Source organism: Xenopus laevis, chromosome 4L (genome assembly GCF_017654675.1).
Source record: "Xenopus laevis strain J_2021 chromosome 4L, Xenopus_laevis_v10.1, whole genome shotgun sequence".
Classification (NCBI taxonomy): Eukaryota; Metazoa; Chordata; class Amphibia; order Anura; family Pipidae; genus Xenopus; species Xenopus laevis.
Window position 1 is genome coordinate 95,107,924 of NC_054377.1, and position 14,146 is coordinate 95,122,069.

General features: G+C 39.4%; 1 protein-coding gene across 2 annotated transcripts in view; it reads left to right on the forward strand.

Annotated features, from left to right (window-relative positions):
• Positions 1-2,870: 2,870 nt before the first annotated feature.
• Positions 2,871-14,146, forward strand: part of dab2ip.L (DAB2 interacting protein L homeolog) — a 168,716-nt gene continuing 157,440 nt past the window's right edge. Inside the window, exon 1 of one of the 2 annotated variants that reach the window (XM_018258489.2) lies at positions 2,871-3,438. In XM_018258489.2, the coding sequence (XP_018113978.1) occupies positions 3,264-3,438 (175 nt within the window). In that variant the 5' untranslated portion in view covers positions 2,871-3,263. The remainder of the gene's footprint in view (positions 3,439-14,146) is intronic. The other variant, XM_018258488.2, reaches the window with a different exon arrangement.

Consider the following 14,146-nt stretch of genomic DNA (forward strand, 5'->3'; position numbering starts at 1 on the left):
GAAAATGCGGAAGGGAGGAGATAGAGTAAAAATGTTATTAAAGAAAGAAGCAAGATGGACCAGAAAATTGGAAACGTTGGTTCCCCATGGCCTCAACAGGGAATATGACTTAAGCAAAATATATAGCTCAATTGTTTTTAATAATAATAAAAAAATTATTTTAAGATGTATTTTATTGAAGGGGTAATTATTATGTAAGGTACAAGCAAAGTTCATTCTGGAGAGCCAATTCAATGAATTTTATTCAGTCACAGTCACAACATGTTTCGGACAAACATGTCCTTCATCAGGTGATAATTACAATGTGTATTCACTCAAGCTATTTATTAACCCCATACACCAGTGAGTTCGTCAGCTCCCCCACTCAGGCCAGACAAATACAATTAGATAAAAACAATACCCAACAGAATACTGCCATCTTGTGGCCTATTTCTAAAAGGCATAAAAAGGTTGCACCAATAATATACAATGTATCAGTAAGGCCATAAATTACATAAATAGTTACCATAAATAGTACAAAAAACAGTGTATGAGAATAGTTACAATATATAGTACAAAAAGTATCGTACAAGGAAAAGTAATATCAAAGTAGTTTTCAAGTCCTACCCTTAAATTATAGTTGATCCAGTTTCATGTCAATCAGTAGAATGCAATCTAAAACAACAACAGAATAGCGTTTATAAAAAGCACTTTAAGCTAAAGGCATCATTTATCCCCCATGGTTCTAATGTATTTAAAAGATCAATCCATTTAGCTTCACATTGTAGGAGCATTCTTATTCTATCGCCACCACGTATAGGCAGCTTTATTTCCTCCAGCACTAACCATCTTAAACTTGCACTATTGTGTTTATGTTCAAAAAAATATCGTCCACATATCGTCCACGTAATTATTATGTATCCTTCTTTTACAGCAAAACTTTTTGCACATCTAAAATATTGGACACTTTAAAGGAACAGTTCAGTGTGAAAATAAAAACTGTGTAAATAGAAAGGCTGTGCAAAATAAAAAATGTTTCTAATATAGTTAGTTAGGCAAATATGTAATATATAAAGGCCGGAGTGAACAGATGTTTAATAAAACAGCCAGAATCCAACTTCCTGCTTTTCAGCTCTATAACTCTGAGTTAGTCAGCGACTTGAAGGGGGGCCACATGGTACATTTCTGTTCAGTGAGTTTATAATTGATCCTCAGCATTCAGCTCAAATTCAAAAGCAACAGATATGACCCATGTGGCCCCCCCTCAAGTCTCTGATTGGTTACTGCCTGGTAACCAGGGTAACCAGTCAGTGTAAACCAAGAGAGCAGTAGTGTTCAGACTGACATGTTATATATAAAATCACTCCAGCCTTTATACATTACATTTTTGGCTAACTAACTATATTAGAAACATGTTTTATTTTGCACAGCCTATCTATTTAGCCAGTTTTTATTTTTACACTGAACAATTCCTTTAAGGAACACAGGACTATATGCACGAAGGTATAGAGATACACGTTTTTTGGTTTATGTAAACTGAGACAATTGTGGCGATTTGCAAATGTGAAACATTGTAATTATGGAAAAATGTCACTAGGGGTCACTGTGACACATTGTATAAATAACAGAGCACAGGTGCTGTCTGAGTGGCTTGAGAAAAGACCGAGAATGGTCTGAAACGTTGCCGGGTGTTTGGGGTCAGAGCCTATGTCCCAATAAAGGCATTTTAAGAAAAAAAAAAAAAAGCCGGGTGTTTGGGGTCAGAGCCTATGTCCCAATAAAGGCATTTTAAGAAAATAAATCACTGACTGGTGCCCAGAAACGGAACTAGAGGGGGGCGGGCCCTGGCACAGGACGCGCAGCCGGGCCCCCACCCCCCTCCGTACACCCGGAACTGTCCCGGGAATATGCAAAGCAAAGCGGCACGCGGACTGCCGGGGGGCCCTGAGGGGGTGCGGCCCCTGTCCCGCTCGCACCCCCTGCTCCCCCGGTAGTTCCGCCCCTGCTGGTGCCGTCAATTACTAAATGTGGTCTGATTGAACGGATTGAAGGTGGAAACCGTTGGATGTGCATCAGATTAAAAAAAATTGGAGGTGAGGGTGCTGACTGTGAAACTTGTGAAACTAGAAGTCAGCAGTTACAAGATTTTGGCCTCTGTACCCCAGTCTCCCATCACTCTTAAGCTTTTGCACGTTTTCTGATGACTTTTCTCAATTTCAGACAATTTTGGAGCAAAAATCTGCTGGCCACCAAAATGTCTATAGAGTGACTTGTTTTACCAATATTTACTGAAATTGTATATGTATTAGGGTGTTATGGGACCCCTATACCTCCTGGGCCCCCCCTCTGTAGTTACACCAAGTGACTGGCGAATATATCCCATTTAACTTTATGGAAAAATTTGTAAAAGGCTTATTTTCACATTTATTTATTTTTTTATCACGGCACATGTGTCAGTCCCATTGCATGCTGGGTATTGTAGTCTTACATTCAACTTACATTAAACTTGGCAGTCGGCAAATTGTTAAACAAAAACTACATTACCCAACATGCATTGGGAGACTTGGCACATTAGGGCAACAGAAAACCTCGGCTGGTTTCCAAAGTACAAACCAGCCAAAGGCCCAAAAAGTAGGCCAAATCCTAGTAGGCTAGTTTGTACTTTCAAAACTCGCTGGGCTTTAAATTAGTAGCCCAATTTGGCTGGAAAAGCGCCAACCCTGCTGGTGTCCCAGTCCGACACTGACTACACGTCACATCATCCAAGCGATTTTCCATTAGATTTCTCGGCCACAAGAGGGCCCCTGAACTGCGCGTCCTGCTCGATGCTATTAGCTATCCCACACGCCGGCTTTTCCATAGGTTCCCTAATCTCGAGACTCCTCCCTTGATATAGGATTCTGCCGATCGATTGCTCCTGCCTATCTCCCAGGGATGCCGCTGATGCTGGGAGTTTCGAGCAGCCGGTCCAAGAGACCCGAGCGCCGCCTCGTGCAGTCCGGTTGCCTTGACGACGTGTACTTGGGTGTCTCGGGCTGCGGAACACGGGATCGGTGACGTGTGACGAGGTTATATCGTAAGGCTCCCACCTCGTTCATCCCATCCATAGAGAGAGCGAGAGGCGGTTACGTCTACGACGCCTGTAAAGTGACCTCGTGTATTGTCATCCTGCGCCCAGCCGAGCTGTAGGGTTTCTATGCTAGGGACTCTCCCACTGTAACCTAGCGGCGCCCCGGATACCTCTCCCTGGGGAGCTCGGGGCAGGGGATTAGATCGGGCCTGCGATGCTTATGATGGATTTATCCCCCGGCGGGGATTCGGTAATTTCCGGACATGACTTCTTCCAGGACAGAGATTCCCTCCCAGAGGATCTGGAGTCTCCCGGGGGAGCGGGGGGAATTCTGGACAGGATCCTTATGGAGTCGGTGTGCCAGCAGCAGGGATGGGTGCGCGTATACGGTAAGAGGAGCCGGGGATTGTATTCTTGGGGGGTGCCATGGTCAGAGGTTGTATGTATGTGTACATATAAAGTCATTCATTGGGAGACGTGTGCAGCTCCCACCCCAGCATGTTTACTCACACGTGGGTTGCACTTCTCTGGGAGAGTTTGTCCTGCTGCTGCAGAGCCTCTTTACATGTGAAGTCAGGGAGATACCAGTGTGGAGCAGAGAACTGACTGTCCTGTCAATCAAATCTAACTGCACAGGGTAAAGCTTTCCAATGGAGTTACAGGGAAGTGCAGTTCTACCCAATCCCACTTCAAGTCAATGGGCGCTGGATCTTCCCCATAAATACACACAGCCTGATCCAATTCATAGTAATGACAGCAGTCCAACACCAGACATGGGAGTCCAACTCGCACCAATTCAGCTCAAGGTTCATGAGGAATTCTAAAAGGTGCACCTGTCGTAAGGGTATAGTTATATAGGGAACTTACAAAGCATGTTTAGTTACAGCTGACACAAACAAGTCACCTGACAGGAGGCAGCTCCGTTGCACGCTGCAATATTCTTTTTTTCCAATCTCATGGAACATATCAAGTACAATAAAAGCAGTGATAAACTGGTTATTGGATGAAATGGTAATTAGATGCATCTTTAGAAGGGTTGCAGGTTTTGTTGTGTTGGTTAGTAAAGAGTTAACCAGTATTCTAATTTTAAACCACATATTTGGGCTAGTGGCTCATATAACATGAGTGTGTCCTCAGTTTAAATCCAAATTGTTGTTGTAAATATTATTTACAGTCAACCTTTGGCAGCTAGGCTGGTATTTGACAATTAATTATGTGGTGGTGATTTATTGAATTGGTTCTGTAGGGCATGGGAGCAGGAGGTGCTCTTCACTAACAGAAGAATTATGATTATGATTATCAGTGTCTATGGTTCTCATTCTGCTTCAGTTCCTACATATACTGTTTTTATTTCCTTTGCCCCAATGTTCTGTTGAAACAAATCCCCATTGCTTGACTGTGGGGTTAACCCATGTTTTCCCACAATAATTTCCATAGTCATATTGCCGGTTATCACCAATAAATATAGCGCTTCAGTAGTGTTGCATCAATACGTCGATATTTCAGACTCCCACTATGTGCTGGCCCCGGGAAGGTCCTTTGTCTTCTATACTGATTTGCTTGTGGAGCAATAAACAAACCTTAGAACAAAAAAACAAAAAATACCTTACAGATAATTCTTCATGTTAATTTTTAAAAAAAAATGACTGAAATTCACAGGAACTCATTTATATGCTGCAGTTTCGTTTATACGGCATTCGTTCACCTGTAATATTGAGAGTGATGTTAATTGAAGTGTCGGGAGCTGTTCTTGGTTCTCACAAAGGATGCTAGCCTCGTGCTTGCATTTACAACCATTTCACATAGAATATTTACGACATGAGTACATGATATGCGAGTGACAGTGCTTGCATTTGTACATTCCCTGCCAAAACTATAAAACAAGATATTTGTAGCAGATCTGTATTTAAAAAAAAAAAGAAGTTTGGATAAAATCAAAACTGATGAAACAAAGGGTTTTCAGTTCTTGCCATTATGTAGAGACCAGGTGAGTACAGACAAGGATCCCTATAGGACCTGCTTGGGAATACATACAGTTTATTTCCATTTCCAAACTGCAATTATAATGTTATCTTTGCAAAAGATATTGTTGGAAGCAAATTCAGAATGTGCCATAGAGCTATTGAGCAAAAATGCTCATTCTTCCAGTAAGCTGGGAACATGCATTCAGAACTATCACAGTGCAAACCGGAACATTTGCAGCGATGATAAAGAGGAAGTCAACTTAATTATTTCCCTTTTTGTCGTTCCTCTGCTACCTTCATTTTACATTGTTTTTTGTTTGCCAGCGTAAGTGATCCTAGCAACCATAAAGTGAATAAAAGGCGGTATGTATAATTATGAGAAGAATAATTATTCTTCTTACCAGATGGCTGATGGAGAGTTAAAGAGCCAAAAGTGACAAAACAAAAACACATGAAAAATAAAGACCAACTGGAAACTGGCATTGTTTTTTTTAATGTGGAGGGTCATTGGTAGGGCATTTCTCTTGTACTGGGGCCCCATGCAATGCAGAAATCCACATATTTCCTTGCTAAGGTGCACCTAGTTCAATAATATTTTACAGTCCAAAATACAAAAAAGCAAAAAATTGCACTTAAGACATTTTTTATAATTAAACATACTCCTTTATGTGCATATAATGTAGCAGCCATAAATGAGTTATAATTCTTGTCTGTTGGTTTTTATATTAAACTATATACTTTAACTTCTGTGACCTCTCATTTTTATTTCTTTGTATACAATCAAATTTCTCCTTGACAGTGTTATGGGTCCAGTGTTCCAGCACCCATGTCAGGGTACAGAGTGAAGGGACATTGTGCACCTGTCCACAACGGAAGACATTGGCACCACTTCCTTATTTTTGATCAACTCAACTTTTTTAGAGGAAAGTTGTGGCTTTATTGTTATCGCAGTGCCTGTACTGTCATTATCCTGAAAGGTATGCGCTCATCCCTGAATGAGATTTGCACAACCATGGCCTACTTTGCATTGCATGATAGAGCCCACTGGTGCCCACTTAAAGATGTGTCTGGGTGGCGTGCCCTTTCATTTAATGTCAGAGGGAGACTGAGGGTTAAAACCATGCATATGGAGTGTGTACTCTGCCTGAAAGAATACAGATGAACAGGGAGTTGTCTTTTTATACAAATAGTCCCATTTGTCCAGTTTAGAGTAGCAGCACTTCCAGTAGATGCCCAATCTGCGGCTCTCTGTCTCATTCAGAACTGTAAGAGCCCTGAAAGCACGAGGCTTGCACATGCAAGGGGTTGTATGATGGAACCACAGTAGTCTGAAAAATGTAGTTGTCTGAGAATTCTTTATGTTACTGTTACAACCTGGTCTTTCTCATGATATAACATTTTAATTCTATTGGTAAAATACACTGTTTCTACATGTTAGAAGAATGATATTCATAGATTTACTTCCAAGTTCCAAAAAATTGGAACACTCTGCTGACTTAGAGAAATGAAGCCAGTGTGTGGGAGTCGCAAGTAGCAACCACTGCCTGCCATTCTGACAATGCAGCAAAAAAGCATTGAAGGAAATATTTACATATAGCCTGCAAAATGCAATTGCAGTGTTATATATCTTGAAGTTCTAGAATTTATATTGGTTATTTTTTTTTTTTTATCATAGTGCTTTAAAATATATCTGTTTTGTATGATAGAGGGAAAAAAATGAAACATCCTTAGCTAAGGGCAGGTTCAAATGGTTATTTGCATGCTGTTTGTGTCCTGTTGCTGCATATTTTTTCCCATAGCAGAAAGCATATGCAGGGCTTTTACTTAAAGGGGTGGTTCATCATTAAATTAACTTCAGTATGTTATATAATGGCCTGTTCTTGGCAACTTCTTAATCATTTTTTCAATATAGTTTTTAAAATTATTTGCTGCTTCCAGCTTCAATTTAGAATGCTATTTGACAAACCCCTGCAACCAAAATGATTGTTGCCCTGTGAGGTTACATTTTTATTGTTATTGTACTTTTTATTCAGGCACTCTTCTATTCATTTTCAAGTCTGTCCTTTAAAGCTCTGCCTGGTTTGTAGGCTAAATGGGACCTTCACAACCATATAACAGATACAATTCTAAACTCTTGAGCTGAAGGGCTTTTGAACAAATGTGAATTTACCCCTCCAAATTGTTATCTTTGATTGTTTACAATATACATTAAGTGAATTTTCGTCAGATCAGCACATTCCTTTCTCTACTTTCTTCCAATATAGCTAGCTGTATCACATTATTATATATGCCTCAAAATGGGAAGGGAACTTTGGCTCCATTTTGTAATATGTTGTGTAATTGACGTAATCTTAATTTACTTAATCTCCTCTAATGTGGGTGACAGAATGTCCAAGGTTTCCTTCCCACCAGCATTAAAGGGCTTCTATTGTCAAAAAATGGTGCGGGAAACTATTTTTGGACAATAGATGCCCTTGCTGGTAGGAAAACATACTCATCACCACTGCTTTCCAAAGTAGCCTGAAGTTGGCTACTAAGGCAACTTTTTGCTACTATGTGACGTGTTTTCCCACCCGCAATTTACATTAATGCCAATGGGAAGAAACATTGGACATTTTGTCTCCTGTGCTAGAACACATTAAGTAAATAAGTGAAAGTGGAGATTAAGCGCATATGACAAAACAGACCCTCTGCCTGGGTCCTTAATCCTGCTCTTTAATGTGCTTTTTCAAACATAATAAACACAGTGGGTGATCTTTTATTTTATAGCAGAGTAATTGGCATGGCAGCTCATGGTTAGTAATAAATACAGGTAAGGCCCCAATGTGGGCTGCTCCTCCTTCACTCCTATCAGGCACCTCCCCGCAACTCCCTTACAGTGAGTGCTGTATTAAGGAAGGGCCCTGCAGGTCTGTTCACCCCGAAAAGGAGCTCAGAGGCCTGTGGCTATGTGCCCAATGCAGTGGGCAAAGTGCAAAAAAATGGTGGATTGCTGCCTTTTATTGCAGTTTACACACTGCCTAGGGCATTGTAAATGAGACCTAAACTGTCCATCTTATTGTTTGTACAGATCTCTAGTACTAATTTACAAATAATTTATATAACATTTAAGACAAAGCAAGCTAATCTGCTTTACAGTGCCCCTTTTTTTTCACAGTCAACTGAAGCCAGCAGATGCGACGCAACACAGCATTACCCTAGTGTCAGGGCCAATTTCAGAACAAGCGCTGTAGTAATAGGATAGGTTGTAATTCCTGAAAGGGGATGTAGCAGTCATACCATTCACTGTAAAGGCGGGGAGAGTTTAGTATCTTTGCCAGCAATATATCACCTCACAAGTCCTATAGTGGAAACCAGGGCCAATGACTGTATCACCTTTCAGTCAGGTCTGCTTTTGCACAAGCTTATTAGTACAGAATGTCAGACACTGCTGTGAAAGTGGCCATGGAGAACAAAGGCATTCATTACAGTAAAATGAACCTTTTCGTATATGGCTCTGGGGATTTTATGTATATGTGCACTTATGCTGTAGGGACAATAGCTAATAAACTAATATTTTCTTGTTGCTGCCCGTATAGTAAACTGCCATTCTTAGGTGCTTATTTACAACCATTTTGTTTTTGTTCAGATGGTTTCAGATAATATACACGAAATAAAGACTTTTTCGTATTGCTTTTTTAGTTTATTTATTTACCTATTCCTGAGCTTGAAGCTTAAGGCTAGGGCCACACGGGTCTGAAATCAGCCTTCTGAAATACACAGGCCAATTTCAGCCCCTACCATGGCTAGTTTCCCTCTTCTGTTGGCAGGCTGATATCTCCCTAGAGCAGCTGTGGGAGTCGACACTAAAAATTTTTACCTTGATACATTAGTTGCTACATTTGTTAACTTCAGCCCTGCTGCGCATAATCCCTAAATTTCTTAGGCAGCTGTTATAATTGATACAATAGTTGCTAACACAAATGAGAGATGTATCAACTAATGTAGCAAATTGTAACAGTTATGCAAAGCCTGTCCTTAGATTAATAAACTCAACTTCTGTTTTAGAAAACGACATAAATACCAAAATACTGGACAAGTCTTTATTAACAATCTACTGGAAACACCTGAACTGAAAAAGTGTTTGGAACAACCACTTTAACAGCTCAGACACAACACATGATCAGCCCTCAGCAGCCAGAATTCACTGTTTCGGCTGTGCTGTAGCGAGCTCAGACAGGGTCTTACCAAATGATTATATAGTCAGGCTTAAATGGTATTTTTTCAGGTGAGCATTTTAGCATTATCTGCCCAATGTATGCCATGATGATAAAATTTCAAGTAGTGTTGGCATAATAGGAAAGCTATTGTGTGCAAGCTATTTGCTCACTTTATGCTTTGTTGTTAGACGTGTAGTATTTTTTAATAAATATATCCTGCTTCAAAAGTAGAGAACAGTAAAAAAAAAAATAAACAAACTAATTGGACTAAACATTTGGAGCAATATTATTAAATACAATTAAACAATTTATAGGTTCATTTCTGTGTTTTCATTATGGAACAGAACCATCATTAGTTTGGGGCAGTATTTGCATGTCAATGATGCTAAGAAGCTGTTATCTGGAAATTTAAAGTTACATCATGGCATTGCATAGTACATGGGTCACTCACTGGGGGGAATATGACTCATGACATTTTCCCCTTATCCATGGGAGTGGTGGGTGGTTCTCATCTGAGCAGTATGTAAGACTTATGATATTACTCTGTGGGTCAGTCACTCATGGAAGTAAAGGGTTTGACAGCTGTTTGCTTTTCCCTCACAAGGGATGACCATATCTCTTTACATATAATTAGATTTTTTTCCACATTCATAAGTCAGCTGTTGTTTGCTTATAGAGCAAAAATGAAATCACCGCTAACCAAGAGAGGGAATCAACTTCCGGTTCCTGATGCAGCCCTCCATGCCGGTCCGGTACGGCAATACAGCAGTCAAAGCAGGCACTGAAAGTGGGAAGGTGGGTGGCATCCGGAAGGACATCAAAAGCGGTGGAGCCAGGTAGTAAGTTAAAATCGATAATCTTTAATTGAATCCTTAAAACAGACAGTACAAGCAGGCAGGGTGAGTGTAGCTTGATGTGTTTCGTGACCAATACGTCACTTCATCAGAAGCTCAAGCACCTCCCCATGGAACAACAACTTTATAGACAACACCAATAAAAGAATGAATTAACCAATTAAAAGATCACGTTATTGCATATTAGCTATAATATAAATAAAGGTATATATTATATTAAAGGTGTATATTAATAATAATAGTAATAATAATTACAGGGAATAATCCAGACATTTGGGTCTTTAAACCAATTAGATTAATGTGAAAATTAATATGATTTATTCAAATCTAGATTAATTTTGGATATTTGGGTCCTAAACTATATGTTAAGTAATTATAAATTAAATTAAATCAATTTAGATCAATACAGTTAGAATAGACCCACCGAAGCTTATAATAATAATAATCATAATGGTAATAGTATGTGCAGTGGGGGAGACAGTAGCCAAATTGGGATTATATAATAGAATAGATGAGATCCTCATAAAAAATAACAAAGTATACGTATTTGGAAATGTTGCAACTCCCAGAGGATTGTAAATGTCTTATCTGTTACTGATAACAAAATAGATACAAAAATGAAAATCTAAACAGATAAGCTAAAGATAAGGATCAGAACCGCAACAAAAGAGAGAGCCAAGGAACTGATGTAAACCACCAATGAAACATATATATAAGAGAGTGGTAGCTTGCACTATAAGATATTCTTAAGAGTGCATAAAAGCAGGGAAAGATCGACACAAGCACAATTAGATAAGGAACTCAAATTGTAATATTAGCCAAAAATAATAATAATAATAATTAATTAATTAAATAAATAAATGATACAAACAAAATGGTGTTCTATCTGAGACACAATTATCTCACATTTGGCGAAGGACAACCAAACAATCTGAATAATCAAAAATAGTCAAAATGAAACAACTAGTTCAATCCACAAAGCAATTTAGTTCCCATTCTCATTTCGGAGCAACTGTACACAGCTTATAAATCCAGAAGGCCTCCTTCCTCAGGAGTGAGGTCTCCGTATCTCCCTTGCGGACCCCCGGAACTACTCTATCAATAACTTGAAAATGAAGGCATAATTTGCCATTATGATGTTCCAATAGATGTTTGGCAACTGCAGAGCTGTGATCACAACGTGATACACAACTCAAATGCTCAGAAATACGTTTCCGAATGGGTCTTATGGTTTTTCCTATATATTGCAAGCCACACTGACACGAGATGAGATAAATAACATTTTTGGTTCCATAGTTTGCATAAAAATCTATTTTGAATCTACGGGGGGCATTGTTACCTACAAAATCCTTAGATGTTTTCATATATATTCATATATATGCAAGCTCCACAGCGAGTGACCCCACACTTGTAACAGCCCTTGACATCTAGCCAGTGTGTGGGCCTGCGTGACCTAGAATCCACAAATAAACTGGGATAGAATAGAACCCAGTTATAGGGAAGACACTGGGTTTCTACTGTTAACATTAGATATGCGAACAATAAAAGTGATAAGAAGATAGCCATGGGTATTTTGTTTTGCTGTGGTAAGGAAATACTAATTACACAATGAACATGGCTAGAAGTGCTGTGTTTTCTATACTTAACTTACTGCACCAGGCCAGATGGTTCTGAAGCCCTATAACAGTAATGCACTTATTATTGCAGTGCACTTATCCACTGAAGAAGGGAGCGTGAGGCTCCTGACACGTTTGGTTGTATTCCGCACATTAAAGCCTTGGAGGTACTTAAAGTACACCACCTGCATTGGCATCGGGTCTTCATTATCCTTGGGACCTGGGGTTTTCAAAGGATTTTTCTTTTTATTTTGATCACCATGCTCTAAGTCTGCTAAAAAGCATTTAAAAATCAAATAAATCCAGTAGGATTGTTTTTCTACTCAAATGGATTCATGTTTCTTAGAAGCAAAGGAAAATTTAACATTTAGTTAGGAAAGGAAATCATTTTTAAAATGTGGTCTAATTTGGAGCTTTTCTGGATATAGTATGTATGTGTTTCTCAAAAGGTTTAGCACAACACAGGATTTAGTCACCAAATTGAAAAGAATTGGTGCCAAAAATGGGCCCGTCCATAGGGAGGAGACAAATGACTATAATATAGTATATAATATATTTCTTGCATTTTGAGTTGGTCTCTAAGCTCAGGCAACTGACAGCAGCCCAGAGCATGTGCTGTGAACCGACAGAAAAGAAGATGGGAAGCTGCTAATATCTTGCTGTATATGGACTATGGCCAAGGCTGGTACAGAAGCCAAATATAGTAGTTGTACCCTAATTACTCCTATATTTAAGATTTAGCTTTTCTTTCAAAAACATTTTATTTTATTAGAAAAGGATCGCATTGGATGTTTAACTGACAATCAGAAACTTTACTATTTGCTGTGATTCACTCTTCCTGGGGGTGGGAAACTAACCCTCTCCGTGCCTGGGTCCTTTGATCTCACCAAGCTGTGTATTGCCAGTAAATACTTTGTGCAACAGTAATCAAATAGGAATTCAGAAGTGGGAAATATAGGGCATAGGGGTTTTTGCAGTGGGTGGCAATAAAAGGCAGTCTCAAATGGTCCGTTTTGATTTGCAGTCAAAACCTCCACTACTTGCTGTAACATACTTTTTTCTGGTGTTACCCCTGACCCATTATATCATTCAAAAATGCACTGGTGAACATTTGGAGTAATTTTAGGTCATGGTGACCTGTAGCAATTCGTACAGATTTCTCCAGTCTTTAAGGTGTGAGCTCCTTGTGATCTGCTAACAAACAAATATCCTAAAGGGAGCTATCACACGGGCAGATTCGGGGAGATTTAGTCACCTGGCGACTAATTGCCTCTTCTACGGGGTGACAATCTCCCCGAACTACCTTCCCCCTGCCTTCCGCCTGCTATAATGAGAAAGCGCCAATGCACTCGCGGCGCTTCGAATTCCAAAGTCGCTAGAAATTGCCTCACGAGGAAATTTCGGGCGACTTCGGAAAGCGAATTGCCGCAAGTGCATTGTCGCCCCGCAGAAGAGGCGATTAGTCGCAAGTCTACTAAATCTCCCCAAATATGCCCGTGTGCTAGCTCCCTAAGATTCCTGGTTGTCTGAATTATTAACTTGTATTTTAGTTTAAAGGGATAGTTCTCTTTCGGTTTAACTTTTAGTATATATTAGCATGATCTATTCTTATCAACATTTCAATCGGTCTTCATTTTTTTGGTCCCTTACTACTAAGTTAGTAGCATTCTTTCTTAGCAGCATAAAAAGTGATGAATGATCTGTATCCTGGCAACAGTATTGTCACTAGTATTTTAAATGTATGATTTAAGTTAGCAGACTTCTTACAGAGACATTTATAGCTAAATAGAAATCATATTCTGTATCCTGGCAACAGTGTACTATTTGCCTTTATCACAAATGTCTTTTGTAAGAACTCGGCTTGCTTAATGCATTCAGTGTTTATTTACACGTTTAGTGCAAAATGTTCAATCTGCTGGGTAAACAGTGCTCTAGCTTATATTTCATCCTTGTTTGCCAAGCTTAAGCAGCAGGACCAGAAGAGAAATCACAGTGATGTGACCAACCCAGAGTATATTGAAAAGAACATTTTCCGATATATTGGTCTTAAAGGAGAACTAAAGTTTAACTAAACATGTAGGCTAAAAATGTTGTACATTATGTTTTTGCCTTCTGTACCAGCCCAAAGCAACCGCAGCCCTTTAGCAGGGAAGATCTGTGCCTCCAAAGATACCCCAGTAGCTCCCCATCTTCTTCTCTGCTGATTCACTGCACATGCTCTGTGCTGATGTGGGTTACTGAGTTTAGGGACCGACTCAAAACATACAGTATTCACAGAATATAAATGTCACAATATAAGGCTGATTAGTAATTAACACAGATAATTACTACATGGCAACACAAAAACCAATGAAATTAGCATCTACTTATATCACAGACAAACCTCTTTTTCTGCTTATAATTTGCGACAATCCCTAAGTTTCATTTCTCAACAGCTGCTCAGAGCCCACTGAGCATGTGAGTG